The sequence below is a fragment of the Nesoenas mayeri genome (assembly GCF_963082525.1).
Source record: "Nesoenas mayeri genome assembly, chromosome: 18".
Taxonomy (NCBI): Eukaryota; Metazoa; Chordata; class Aves; order Columbiformes; family Columbidae; genus Nesoenas; species Nesoenas mayeri.
The window spans coordinates 6923488-6937934 of record NC_137566.1 but is presented as its reverse complement, the minus strand read 5'-3'; the positions used below and the strand labels follow the sequence as shown (position 1 = coordinate 6937934).

The following is a 14447-nucleotide window of genomic DNA, read 5'->3' as shown; positions in this document are numbered from 1 at the left end:
TTTCTGAGTTATTTATACAGGGTGATGATGCTATTAAAACATAGCAATCCATTTTTTCTTCTAGAAGGAGTTAATGAACTTGTATAGTTCCTGTGCAAGGGAAGATGACAAGACATCTCAGGGTTGCCATGTAAAAATAAATGCTAGGCTTAATACCCTACCCTGATAGAAATGGTGTGTTCTGTATATAAAATGTAATATATCTTATTGGAATTGTATTTGTAATTATTTGTAAAAAAGACAACCAACCAAAAAAGTCCCAGTGACAACTCCCCAACCTCCCCTGTTCCCCAAGTCATATTTTGTCATCTAGATTTTAATTGTACAGCGGTTAGTGGAAAAAAAATGTGGATTGTTTAAAATACTGTAAATTAGACGGCAATATTGTTGGAGCTGGGACTCTGGCAAACACCGACTGCTTGAAGCTTTTCTTCTAGTGTCACTAAATAACTTTCTTTTTTAGGGAAAATGTGAGTGCTCCCTACTTGCATCTGTCAAATTTCTCCATTCCTTTAAGTACCGAATGAATACGAATGTCGCCATGACTAGCGCTTAGTAGGTGTCCAAAAATCGGATGTACCGTTCTGTTACTTGTTTTTAAATCTTTATACAAAATGCAAATACACTGTCACGGATGCGTCGAGAGCCTGATCTCCATGGCTGAGCTTTTCCCAAGCGGCTGCTCATCCCATGGTGGATCTCATTGCCATCTCTCCCGTGCGGACACGGTGACAAGGGGACAAAAATCCCCTGGATATGGGTGGAAACGGCTTTTAGCTGAAGAGCTTCCAGGAGCCGATCTGCGCTTCGAGATTTAAAAGCTGAAAGCGCATGGATGCTTTCAGGAAATTTATGTAGCACAAGGCGGTGATGGGGAATCAGCTGTCAAAAAAACCCACAGGGGACTTTAGGTTTTACAGATTCCCCTGATTTTTGTGGGAGGCTGGCGGACTGTTAGTGCGGGGAGGACAACAGCACAGGGAGGTGACACCATGGAGCTCATCGCTTGGTACCTGCACCGTGCCCTCCCTGCACTGGGGAGCTGCCAGGTCCCACCCATGAAAATCAATAGTTATATTTAAGCAAGGTGTGAAACAAATATTTCACCGAACTCCTGACCAACCTCAGAACTCAAGCGGCGTTGCTGTGTGTGTTGGTGCTTTGCAGGCGGTTGCTGCTGGGGATAAATGAAGTACCTGCTGAAGGGCAGCGGGAGCCAACTGATGCATCCTCAGAGCCAGGCAAAAGTCAATATTTCTCAAGCTGAGAAACAGTAGGAAGGATGTGGTGATTATTTATTTGCTTTCTGGTGCTGCATGGAGGCTTTTCTTATTGGAGACTTTTTTTTTGGGGGGTAGGGGGGAGAATAGGTGCTTTAAACACATGCACAAAGATGCCATTTCTGCCTCAAAAACTTGCTGCCTGATATAAAGATGGGGCATGGCAAGTAAGAAGGAAAATAGTCGAGGATGACCAAGGGAAATGATGAGGGCAGAATGTGACGTTGTGTGTAGGCCTGAGCCGATGGGAAAGCTGCTGCCTGCTGTAGGCCAGGGTGAGGTCCCATATTTAGGTGATAAATTTGGCTGATGTCATTCAGAGCAATGTTAGTTATGAAACGGGGGAGGACTGGAGGAGAAAATCTGGATATTGGTAATCCTCGAGTTACTCATCAAACTTTTAAAGAGCAGAGTGGTGACGAAATAGAAGATTTCCTAAAAATTGTAATTATTTAGCAGTGCTGATTTAGTGATACACTTGCACTTGGTCCCTTCATGGGGTAATTTAGGAAGTGTTAGGTGGGGCTAATGCCAGCAGGCAAAGTGAAGGACACATTGTTCACTTTAATGTTTCCAAAATATTTTAGTAGATCTTTTTATCTTTGCCACAAAACACCTTTTCCTCGAGTTTTGCTATGATTCCAGGCTACTGTGTAACAGGAATAGGCTTGGATTTTTCCCTCAGTGAGGAAATATCGCAGGTCTGCAAAACCAGAGGGTAAGTTCAGGTGCTGAGCCCTCCGAGTCCCTGCCCACCGCAGCACGGGATGTGTTTGCATCCGGGCTGCTTCTGACCTCCGAACTACTGCAAACACTTTGTGTCTGAGCAGAGAAGGAGGTCAGGATGCCTTACAGTCAGTCTGCAAGGGAGGTTGGTCCAGCCGTGGCCTGCGGGTCGCGCATCTGGATGAAATGATCTAGACAGCCCTTGCAGATGTGGTGGGAAGCTTCTTTGGGCAGGGAGGACCTGGCTGCCCAGGTTTGGCCAGCAGAGGAAAGCACGGGATGTTCTTTAGCAGGGAGCGGAGCACAGCAAGGATGTGGCAGCGGGACAGCGCTTGGCAGATGGCAGAATGAGTCGGCAGGAAGACACCAACCACCTCCAGCTCAACCAGGCCTTTGGCGCAGAGGAACAGCATTTATAAAAGATCGATGCCTCAGCGAGGAAAGAATAAACAGCTTCTTGTTTGACGTGGGTGGTGGGGGATTAGATCTTCCTTGCTGTGTCCAGCAGTCATGCAGCTGTCCCCTGGGCACCCCCGGAGGTGAGGAAGGAGCTGAGCTGGTTGTATCTCTGGTCAGCTCAGGTTGGTGTCGTACTTGGGGTGCAGAGCTGAAACACCCGTGCCAGGGTACTAAAGGCCACCAGGACCCCTGACCTGCTGTGTGGCATAACTTGTCATGAAGCTGCCCAGAGACTGAGGTTTGCCCTGTGCCACACTGGGGTTTGGGCAGGTAAAACAGACGTTGACTTACAGGGCTGCGCTGGGGCCCAGCTCGGGAGCCATCAAGACAAGGGGAAGGCATTGAGGTGACTTCTGGGGCTGGTGTGGCGATGCAGGTACTGGTGGCACTGCTGAAGGGCCACCACGCGTCACCTTCTAACTGAGCGTGTGTCCCTGTCTGGCTGCAGTGGTGTGGCTGTCATGGAGAAGGGCAGCTGGTGGCATGGTACGGTGGCTGTAGAGCATGGAGAAGGTACGACAAGGCAGGGAAGGGCTGGAAGAAGGTGGGAAACCAGCTCTCAAGGCAGGTTCCTCAGGGTCGTGAGGGCCCTGTGGATCCAGCTGGTCTGGGTGGGGTGAGTTCAGTTCCACAGGCCAGTAACTGAAGGCAAGAGGATATAATGGAGTGAGAAAAGGGCAAAAAGCAATGACGTGTCACAGGCACGGGGCAGCCTAGGTGGCCCACAGATTAGGAGAGCAGTTGGTAAGCACAGAGCACGACAGATGTGGACAGATGATCTCAAATGTGACGCTGTTGCTAGAAATAACCATGTGGAGCGTGAGCCCTGGGGAGCTGTCAGGAGATGTCATCCCGTGCAATGGCAATTCCCCCGGACCAGGCTGAGCAAACAGCGCGCTGGAAGGCGCGTGTGAGAGAGGAGGGGATGTACTGAGCATCCTGCAGGCATCCCGGGCCAGGTAACCCCTGCTGTACAGCATCTGAAATGTTACACGCAATGTAAATGTAGCAGAAAGTTTGCACAGTCTCCTTTAAATAAAGGATAGAAGATCGAATCCTAAAAATACATTTCTCTTTAAAGTGAAGTTTTGAAATGAGCTCCCACAGGGCCCTGCGCCTCGTGTGTCAGAGGAATGGATTAAAATAAGAAAAATGTGGGCCTTAAAAGTTGTACTTCCTCCCAAATGAAACCCATCAGTCTTACTACACATCCAAATAAGGCGTCTCCTAAGCATATGCTGTGCTTACAAATGCATTTCTAAAGAAAGAAAAAAAGTGTATGATTTGAATATATGTCAGAATTTATACAGAAGAATGTTATTTAAAATGAATAAAAATAAATGTATATAATTTGTATCTATGCCACTTGGATTTTTGCATTTGTTTTTTGTTCATTGAAGTTCAGCGGGAGTCTTTTCACTGATAGCAACCAGAGCTGGCTTGAAACCTAAAGGATTGAATCTGATCTTGTCTCGGTAATGACATTTGTTCCAAGAGAATTATTCCTTCATTACAGCCCTATATGTGAGATTAGAACTATGGCACACAATATTTTTACCATCAGATATTCATTCGTTCATTTAGCATCAGTTGACATTCCATGTCAGATAATCCATCTGAAAAATGAGCCCTGTGATCTCTTGTGTCTGCTTATTAACCATTCCAGCTTTCAGCTACTTCCATTAATGTGTTTGGTAGCCAGACAGTCAATTCATATTTCTCCATTATTGTTTGTAATATTCACATAGACATATTTTGTCAGAGATGCATGCAGTCATTCGCAATGAAATGTACAGAGCAAAACTAGAAATTGGAAGAGGATATTTTATCAGATTTTTCTCCATGACCACAATGGATCTTTCAAAAGAAATTTATGTTAACACATACTCTGAAATCCACATCTGTGGCATCCATAGTTTTGAATAGTTCTGGTACTGTCTGCAAAAGGACCTATGGAAAACTTGCATTTCTTTTTCACTTGTCAGTGTTAGGAAATTGATTTTTTTTTTTGGCACAGAAGCAAATACGAATGCTGAAGGCCAGTTTTTCCTGCTGAATGTTACGTCTAACTCGTTGGTCCTTAATAAGCAAAGAAACTTGGAGAGGTCAGTCAGCATCAATTAAGGGAGTACTTAAAACTAAGTGTTCATTCAGATGCTTAACTGAGCCACAGCTGTATAAGCAAGGGCCACACTGGTGAAATTCCAGGGAGTTTATTGAGACGTGATTTGTGTTAGTAGAACAGCCTGTTTTTGACACAGCTTTGGAGGAATTCTGCTCTGAACTCATAACAGGAGGACACAAATGAATGCTGAAGCGGGTCCCCAGGGCAGGGACTTGAGGACAGCAAGGATGACCCGTGCTCGGCTAGCAGTGACATCTGTCCCTATGCAGCCACAGTGCCCGGAGCAGCTGGATTTCATTTGGCTCCTTGGGATCCTCTGGGCAACTCACACATATGTTGCACTCACCATGTGTTCCTTTCCCAGACTCCCTTTACTACTCTTTCCGAGGTGGTAAAGATCTCAGGCTGCCTTGTAAAGTGGGAAAGCGCCGATCCAATGAGGCTTCCTGGTACAAGGATTTAGCGTAATCTCCCCAAATGTACCACTAATTAAGATAAGGTTAAACAACATTAAGCAGATTATCAGAAGGCAAGTTGTTAACTGCTTCTAAACAAAATATCTCCCAGCCCTTTCTGCCCTTCGCAGCTTCTTGGTGCTGCTGGAGATTTTAAAACATTGGGCAGTGCATTGTCCATCATGTCTCAGTATATATACATGTATATATCTATATGCCCTTGTCCATCAGAACTGAGCAAGGATTAGCTGATTTCCTTCGGAAGATCGTATGTTGGGGTGTGCACTGTGGCTCTGCAGACAGATGGGTGCTGTACCAGCCTGTCACACACAAGCGGTGAATGATTTGTGCTGTGCTTGTGGCTGATGGATCAAAAATGTAACACACTACTGCCACCTGAAACAAGAGCAAATTGGTGTCCTCCTTTTGGTAAGCGGACTCATTAAGTACGCTTAATTATATGAAGATCTGCTCTGTAAACATGGGAAGCCACAGTTCAGGCTGATCAAATCCCGGTGCCATATGGCAGACCCGATTTTGCAAACCTCAGCTTGGCAGAAGGTGCGGCCACTGCAAAAGGGGACCCAGTCACGTAAGGTGACAAATGTCTCTCAAAGGTCATGCGGGAATTGAAGGGACTGAACATCTCGTAGGGTGATCAGACCCCAAGTGCAGGGAATCAGGCACGTTCAGGCAGACAGGAGATGAGATTAAGAGCTCGGTTGTGCTAAGTCGTGCCTGGCATTTTGGGGCGCTAACAGCTGCGCTTGTACACAGAAGCAGGGATGGGAAGCCCACCGTGACCAGACACATCCAGTGTTTGCAATGGCTGCTACCAACAGTTTAGGGTGTTTTACAGGCTTTCAACTTTCATCTGTTTTGAACAGAGAGTAGAGCTGGAGCAGGTACCTGGAGAAAACGGAGCTAATGGGGCAGAATGGCCATTTGGAGTAATAAACCCACAAAATTACCACAGCCCATGGTCGGCCCTTATCCATGTCCTATTTCCTGGCCAGGTGAGAATCCCCTTGGGACAGCCCAGATAATAACAAGTGAAACCTGACACGTTCAGTACTGAAAAGGAAACCAAATCTAAGGCTTCAGCACACGGTTACTCCTGTGGTCGAGTGTTGCTGGGTCAGAGCTTCCTCACGTTACCAGCGGTGCTGAGCGAGTCCCAGCATGGTGCCCTGGCTGAGGCTGTAAATGCTGCAGGAAAGTGTTTAAATCCTACACATAGATTCCCCAAAATGAATTAGAAAAGAGGGTGAAGAGTGTGAGAAGCAAAGCGGGGTTTGGAGCTCCCAGCATGGTCACCCCGGCCAGACACTCCTCTAGGAGGGGACACCACAGCAGGATTTAATTCAGTTTAGCATTTCCAGCTGCCAGCTACAAAGAGTAGTGACTAGAATTTGAAACCAAAGTGTAATTATTTCTCTCTCCAAGTCGGTTTGGCGCCGGGGAAGACCTGGAAACAATCAGCTCCAGCAGCTCTGCCAAGAGCCCGGCGTCCCGGCGCACCCCAGCAAAAGCCTCTTCCAAACGTGTGTTTGTTGGAGCGGGGCCCGGAGGCCCCCGGGGAGAGGCGGGTCCGGTCCCCCGCCTCAGCTGGGCCATAGGCTTGAACAACGTGCCCCGGTTGCCCTCACTCAAGATGGCGCCCGACAGTTTTCTGCCCCTTTAGCCCAACTAGCAGTCCCCGTCACACCCCGCCCCGCTCTGCCCTCAGCCAACATGGCGCCTTCCCGCCCAACTTTAGCCACCGCCCGCACCAAATATGGCGGCTTTCCTTCAGTTTCCATTGTGCCCGCCTCGTACGCTCTCCCGAGGTGGCTTCAGCGGCTTCGCCTCCGTCGACGCAAAGATGGCGGAAGCGATTGCGGCCGTTTGAATTCCAGCGAAGCCGCCAAAGCCGCGCACAAAGGAGCCGGAGCTCGGTCGGCGGGCCGGCGCCGCCATGGACTCGCTGCCGGGGGAAGACCCGACGCTGCCGGTGGCGTTTGAGGGCAGGTAGGCGGCCGGGACCGTTGGGTGGGGGCTGGTCCCACCGCGGGCGCCAGGCCCACCGCCCCCCTCCCCGCTGTGCCGGGCTGGGCCTGCCGGCCCCGAGCGGGTGTCGGGGGGACGACACCTCCCCACGCTTTCGGCTTCTCAGCGCTGTCCTCCTCCCTCCTCAGCATCTCCCAGCTGCCAGACGTCTCCCGCGGGGACCCCGCGCCCCCGGCCGGCGGCGAAGGTAAGCCCAGATCGGCGGGATGGAGCCCCCGGGGCGGGCGGGAGGCGGCGGGATCGGGCCCCTCAGCCGCCGCTGCCCGGAGCTCGGTGCTTCGGGGGGGGGATCTCGAAACCTGAGCGGGGAAAAAAGGGCAGAAAAATGTTTTAAAGTGACGCAGCTTCAGTTCTGTCACTATAGAGCGCCAGTTACTGCTGCACTTACCGCTGTCCCTCTGTGGCCTGAGGTCATAACGAGCCTTGCGTAAGATGAGCAGCGGTTTTGTGGAGCGTGTACTTAAAATACTTAGAATATAAAGCAAGGCAATGTTGCTGTTTCGTATTCTGCTCAGCTTTAGGGAAGCCGCATGCTGCACAGCATTAGGTTGATCAGTTGCAGCTCAGCTCTTCAGTTCCTTCTGCCCGCAGACCTGACCTGGACTCTGTATCTTCGCTTTTATCTATTTCTGCATTAAGAAACCTTCCTGTCTAGTTCCTGTTGAACAGCAGCTGTAATTCAGTGCTTTTTTCTATATGACGACCATGTTAGTATCTTCCTCTCCAGGTGTGGGAGACTTGCTTGAAACACTTATTTTAAAGTGAAACAGCTGAGCAGTATTATGTTGAAACTTACCTATGGGCTTAACCCTTCCCTGTTCTGTAAATTCAAAGTGTATGTTTTTGATTTCTTTTTATACATTCATGTAACAAGCAAGGTAACTTGGCTGACTTCATTGTATAGCTGAAGTAGGCAATTGAAACTGACTCGAATTAGGTGGTTCCACAGGAAGATCTGTTTGCTCGTGAGAATAAACAAATATAGGAAACATACTAAATGCTGCAAAGTAATGTTACTACGTCCTGCATGTGCTCTAGGAAAGCTGCCTTGTGAAACTAATTAGAATGTCAAGATTTAAAAACCACTGGCTGGCATCTTTGGGTTATTTTCCAGACTCCTCTACATAGTTGCATAACAATTTTGGAAGTATGTTAAAGAAAATATTTTCCTTCAGTTAGTATGAGAGTCAGTCTGAGTTCTCAGCTACCTCTTTATATTTAAGATGATGCAAGTGCTACATGTTTTATACAATCTCATTATTCTGATTAAAAGTTTGCTCTCACCAATCAGAATGGAAATAAGTTATGCAGTCCTGTTAAATGTGGCTGTTACAGAATATACATGCAAACGGAAGCTTAAATACGTGTACATTCATTTTAGGAACAGGAATTAGCGTAGACCTTTGCTGTCTCCAAATTGAAGCTTAGTTTAGAGGTTCTGCTGCCTGAACTTGTTCTGTCTTTTTAAATGTCTAGTGTTACCAGATGTGGCAGAGGATACAGTCTCGCCAAGTAGAGCTCGGACCATGAAGGACTATGAAAATGTAAGCAGATTTTTAATATAAGACTCGGTGGGAGATTTATGGCCAAGGTATTTCAAACATGCTGGCTAAAGTGTTGACTCTGGGTCAGGTTCTTACTTTGTGTCCATCAGCACGGATCTGTTGGATGTGTGACCAGCTGTCTGTCTATGCTTTCAACCTCTGTTTCTTAAGTATTGCTTTCAAAAACAGGAAAAAAAAAAGTGTTGAGACTAACCAGCTGCTGCTCTTGAGTTGCGAAACAAAAATTGGCAACCTCGGCTCAAACATTCACGCAAGCACCAGAAACATAAGAACTTGGTTTGCAAATCTGCAGTTGATTAATTTCAGGGAAGCTTGATGTTTATTTTCATTGAGACTAGTACAGGATTTGACTTTTTAATTCATTGACTGCTGCAGAATACCTTTTACCTTTATAATTATGTCTGAGCGTGCTTGGAATACTTTTGTTGTAAAGGTCTAGTATTGTGACAGTTCTGTAGAAAAACTGTTCTTGGCACTTACTAGAGTGTAAAAGAAAACATCAGATATTTAAAAAAGAAATCAATTGTATTGGTTATTCAAATTGAAGAAGCCAGTTGCTCATAATTGCTGAATGATGGTGTGGTTGGGGTATAGCTCTGTTGCTTTAAGACGTTTAACTCAAGTTCTTATGATTCTGTGAAGAAACTATAGAGAGGATAGCAATAAACAAATCTCGGAGATGTTTGCTACAGATAAAGGCTGTGGCTTGTGATCTTCAGGATGTGTTCAAGTGTCTGCAGTTTCCAGTGCTTCTGTAGCTGCTCTGGCCTTTTGTAGCATTGTTATGTTTGAAATGAGTGTTGCTTCTACACTCTTTCAGTTTCTTGTGCCCTTATGTCCCCGTGAGCAGAAAGCTATACCTTTTGTTCAGGATTTAAAGCTTGTTTTGGAAAGCGCAGGTGAAGGATGTTTTTTTATAGCCCGTATCTATTTCACTTTCTCTTTTGTGTATTGGCTGGGGTAAAAAGAGACAGTCTTGCCATTAGTATGTGCTTAAAGTCTTTGATATACGCCAAAGACCCTGTCTAGAATATACATTTGGCAAGTGGTTATCTGCTGTGTTTGTTTGCACAGGGGAAAGAGTTGTAGAGGGGAGGAAAAATCTATTGTTTGTGTGTGATACAGAGGAGAAAGTCTCTCCCACAGATCTCTGGCTTCCTGGTACATACAGACCCCTTGTGTTAAACTGAGCTGTAAAAGGTCTCGGAGGCTTTTATGGATGCAAACAGTATAATGAAGCTAAAACATCCATTCAACTGAAGAACGAAGAGTCCTTTAAACACAGATATTTCTATAACTTCTGCTTTTGACTCTTTAATGTTACTGGTAGCTGGAAGGTTAAACTTGACAAAGAGAGCATTTGCTTTTCTTGACCTTTTACTATTTACTAAAAATCCAGTAGCAGAGAGAACAGGATGGTTGTAATGACCCTTGAAGATCCACCTAGAAAAGGTCCTTGTATTTTCAGACCCAGAGAAGATACTGAGACAGATAACGTTAGAGGTGTAGGTTTTTTCCTAGTATTTATGGTGTGTTACAATTTCTTGCAATATAGGCGGGAACCACTGTGTGATAGAATAAGTGATTACATGGGCAAAATGAAAGGCATCTTTACTTGAGGACCTTGTTATGGTTTATCAGGCCTTCATGAGTAGAAGTGGGATGATTGATATCAAGTTAGGGAGCTAAGTAATAATATTTGTGGGTTCTTTCTTGTCTACCCAAACCCACTTAGAGTTTTACTGTCTTGTAAAATGGCCTCTGCTGGCAAAACCTGTGTTGTGCAGTGAAACCGCAGCCTCTGCTGACAGATGCATACAAGTGGCTCTGTGCAGACTTGGAAAAGAGCTGCTGTGCCAGGCAAGTGGTACTTGCTGCCCTGCTGTCCGGGGTGTAGAGCGGATTGCATTGTCCTGCTTTCTCAAAAAGTGTTGGCTGCTTCTCTTCTTTCATTCCTTTTTTAAATACAGAAATCCAAATGCAGGAAGGAATTACAACGGCGTCTTTTAAACGCATAAGTTGAGAGTGTTGCCATTAAAATCCCTTTGTAGTGTGAACTTGTTTGCATTTTACACATTGTCTTTTATTAAGCTATAACTTTTAAATTGCAGTCTGCCTCAATTAACTTACCTCTAGGAAACTGAATGTCAGAGCCAACATTTGTTTCAGTTCTTGGTTTATGATTGCCTGGACTGTTTTGTTTGCCTTTTGAAAACAGAAACCTTAAGCTCTGCCACTGAAATACATGTGAGCAGAATTAAGGAATGCTGAGTTTTTGAAACAATTTTTTCCTTTTGACTCCAAAATGTAATGAATGTGTGAATACTAACTAGAATTTCAACTGATATGGTTTGAGTGTCTTTGGCACTTGGACCTTTCCTGAACGAACAGGAAATGATCTGCTGGCAGCTTAAAAAGAACCACAAACCAAATGCTGGAAGATCTGCTCTTGCTAGTTGAACGTGGTAGTTCACAGAAGCCTAGTTCGTCTCCCTTATGGGGAAAGGCTGAGGGAGCTGGGGCTCTGGAGCTGGAGAAGAGGAGACTGAGGGGTGACCTCATTAATGTTTACAGATATCTAAAGGGTGAGTGTCAGGAGGATGGAGCCAGGCTCTTCTCGGTGACAACCAGTGATAGGACAAGGGGCAATGGGTTCAAACTGGAACACAGGAGGTTCCACTTAAATTTGAGAAGCAACTTCTTCTCAGTGAGGGTGGCAGAGCCTGGCCCAGGCTGCCCAGGGGGGTTGTGGAGTCTCCTTCTGTGCAGACATTCCAACCAACCTGGACACCTTCCTGTGTAACCTCATCTGGGTGTTCCTGCTCCATGGGGGGATTGCACTGGATGAGCTTTCCAGGTCCCTTCCAACCCCTCACATTCTGGGATTCTGTGACTAGGAGTATTTGCAGCTCCCTGGGTGAGACTGTGTTGGAGGGATGTTTCATTTTGACTTGGGTGTCATGTACTGTTATTAACACCTTCACCATTTGAATACATATATATGTGTGTGTGTGTGTATCACCCACATTTAACCATGTTAAATCTCGAATTCTAACCTTGCACTGTGCAGAGCAAACCCAGCTGATGTTGTTTTCACTCTTTGTTTTACTTGGTTTGAAACACAACGTAATTTGCTCATTTTCTTGCTTATTTCACAGCAAATCACTGATCTGAAAAAAGAGAACTTCAACCTGAAGCTCCGTATTTACTTTCTGGAGGAGCGAATGCAGCAGAAATTTGATGGTCCCACTGAAGAAATATACAAAATTGTATGCATTTAGAATAATTTAATAGAATTATAGATATGTTTTCTCAAATTTGTTTTGTGAGGACTTTACCTGTTTTACTCAACTTTTGAGTCTATTGTTGTTGGAAATTTTGATGTGATGAGTTTATTTAATTTTGGCCTAATCCTTTTCAGTAATAGCTAAATTAAAATGTCCTTTACAAGGTGTGGAAAAATTATTTTCTAATGTGTGTGGGCCCATAGTTATGGGACAGACTCAGAGATACTGTATTTCCTGTAAGTGGTTATGAATCTTTGGTAGTTGTTCTGCTGAAGTCATGTACTGAATGGGGAGCAGAGGAAGCAGCAGCACAGCTCCCCTGAATTTGATACGTAGTTATTCTGCTTTCTACTGTTGGGCAGTTCAGTTCACCCTCTGTTCCTCTCTGGGTTTATCAGCTGTCAGTACAGCTGCCCAGATGTGGTTTGAGCACTCCAGCTCAAAGTTGCTTCTTTTGAAGCACACAGATAAATTTTTACCGGGGCTGTGTGTAGCTTCTAGTTTTATTGCTCTAAACTGAAAGAATGTGTATTTGTACAGGATTTGGGAAATCTATGTATTTCCCATGTCAGCTTGTAGAAAAACTTGTATATTTTTAAGTTGGAAGAAGGATTTGAGTCGAGCGGTATGTCTTGCATCCTCATGATTTCAGGTTTGCAGATGATAAGTAAGGATTTCTTATGCCCTTTGGTGCTGCCTGCGCTCTAGAGGAAAGAAGAGTCATTTTGGTAACGCAGTAGCATGTTATTTATAACAGATGCTTGCATCAGGTCTCTCTTGTAATAGGATGGGAACTGAAGTCTCTCTTGATGCTTGTCGCAGTTGTTAAGTACATAGATTGATGTTTAGCTTGGTCATGGTTTCAACTGAATGTTGCTGGTTGGTGTCTGTCCTGGTTTCCTACACTGGTGTCTGTTTTGTAGGTGCTAATGGATTAAAATGGTGTCTGTCTGCTTGCAGCCCAAGAAGTTCTTTGTACAGTGTGTGCTTATGTCACGGATAGCTTTATCAGGCTATAACAAAATAATTTTAAGGTTATTAAAAACTCCATAGTTGATACAATCAGATTTTTAAAAGAAAATGAAGATACCATAACTCAAAGAACCACCATGCACAGAAGTCCTAGAAACTCCCTGTTATAATAGTTATGTCTGTGTGTGTGTAGGGGATTTGTGTTGCTTGAATACAATGGTCCTGAATGCTTTTTGAGATTTCTGAAAGTCTTGAACCTTGCAGAACACGTCCTTTAAAAGCTAACATGTCTCCATGCTATTCTTAGCCCAATTATACTTTATATTTGCTGGTCCAAGCAAAAAGCAATCTACACATTGTCAGTAACTTTTGGGTAGGGTGACCTCTGAATTCTCTCCACACGGTTTTATTCTTTTGTCCTAGAACATCGAGCTGAAAGTCGAGATAGAAAGTCTGAAGCGTGATCTGCAGGAGAGAGAGAAACTGCTCATCAAAGCCTCGTGAGTACCAGTGTATTTCCCAATGTTACTTAGGATTTCCAAGATCTTAACTTCTATTGTTTTTCCCCCTGATGTTTTAGGAATATGAGGATCCCACAGTGGTATTTTAAGGGCACTCACCTAGAAATCGCTTAATTAATTACGGAAGTTACGTGTGTGTGTTCTTAAACGCACAATGGTGTTAATGTAATTATACTGGATGGTGCGACTTTGATATTCTCATTTGTTCTGTGGTATTTTAGGTGAATAAATGACTCCCTGGTTGGGAATGGCTTAGCATTCCTTCTGCAGAAGTTAAGCTAAGAGCTTAATTGTCTCGACGGGTGAAGAGGTGGACTTTTTAGTTTTTTACAGCACTGGATTGAGAAGACATGAGACAAAACACTTCCCAGTCAGGCTGAGAGAGCAGTTCAGAACTCATCTAGAGCGAATCTGGTGGCTTTTAATGGTGTAAAAATGAATGCACCTAAAATTCCTGCTTTTCTGTCAGACATTCTTTTATAAACAGATACTACTTATTTAAAAATTACATAGTATTATGTTTTATGGCATGGGCAAGGAGTGATATGCTTTAGGGAGGGAATGGATGACCATAGGGCTGACAATAGCCTGTTAAACTGCTGCTCTAGGTGCCTGGTTCAAAAGTACTCCAGGCTGACAATGTCTGAAAACTACTGACTGCTACTTGAGCCTTGTTTTCTATGGAATTTTCTCTATGTGGTTTATCTCACATGGCATTGACTTGCTACCAATTAGCCCTTTTTTCAGTAGTTCACAGAAGCCTAGTTTCAAGTAGAGACTTTAAAAATATGAAGGAAATACTAGACTTTTTCAACATACATATACACTGCTTGCTTATCCACTGTGACAAGGCTTGTGTGTGGAACTGTCAGACAATAATTGCAATATAGTGCGTAGATATTTTTATTTAACCTTAAAGTGACAAGCAGGTACAGATGAAGTGGAGACGCTTGTGCATAATCTGTCAGCCGCTTGCACTTTAAATGTTTTCCACTCTGATATACAATG

The 14447-nt window shown here is 44.7% G+C and overlaps 1 protein-coding gene across 1 annotated transcript in view; it reads left to right on the top strand.

The window, feature by feature from the left end:
* Window positions 1-6910: 6910 nt before the first annotated feature.
* Window positions 6911-14447, top strand: part of CDK5RAP2 (CDK5 regulatory subunit associated protein 2) — a 71710-nt gene continuing 64173 nt past the window's right edge. The window contains exons 1-5 of the mRNA XM_080355792.1: window positions 6911-7055; window positions 7223-7281; window positions 8571-8638; window positions 11818-11928; window positions 13342-13418. Coding sequence (XP_080211918.1) covers window positions 7003-7055; window positions 7223-7281; window positions 8571-8638; window positions 11818-11928; window positions 13342-13418 — 368 coding nt within the window. The 5' untranslated portion in view covers window positions 6911-7002. The remainder of the gene's footprint in view (window positions 7056-7222; window positions 7282-8570; window positions 8639-11817; window positions 11929-13341; window positions 13419-14447) is intronic.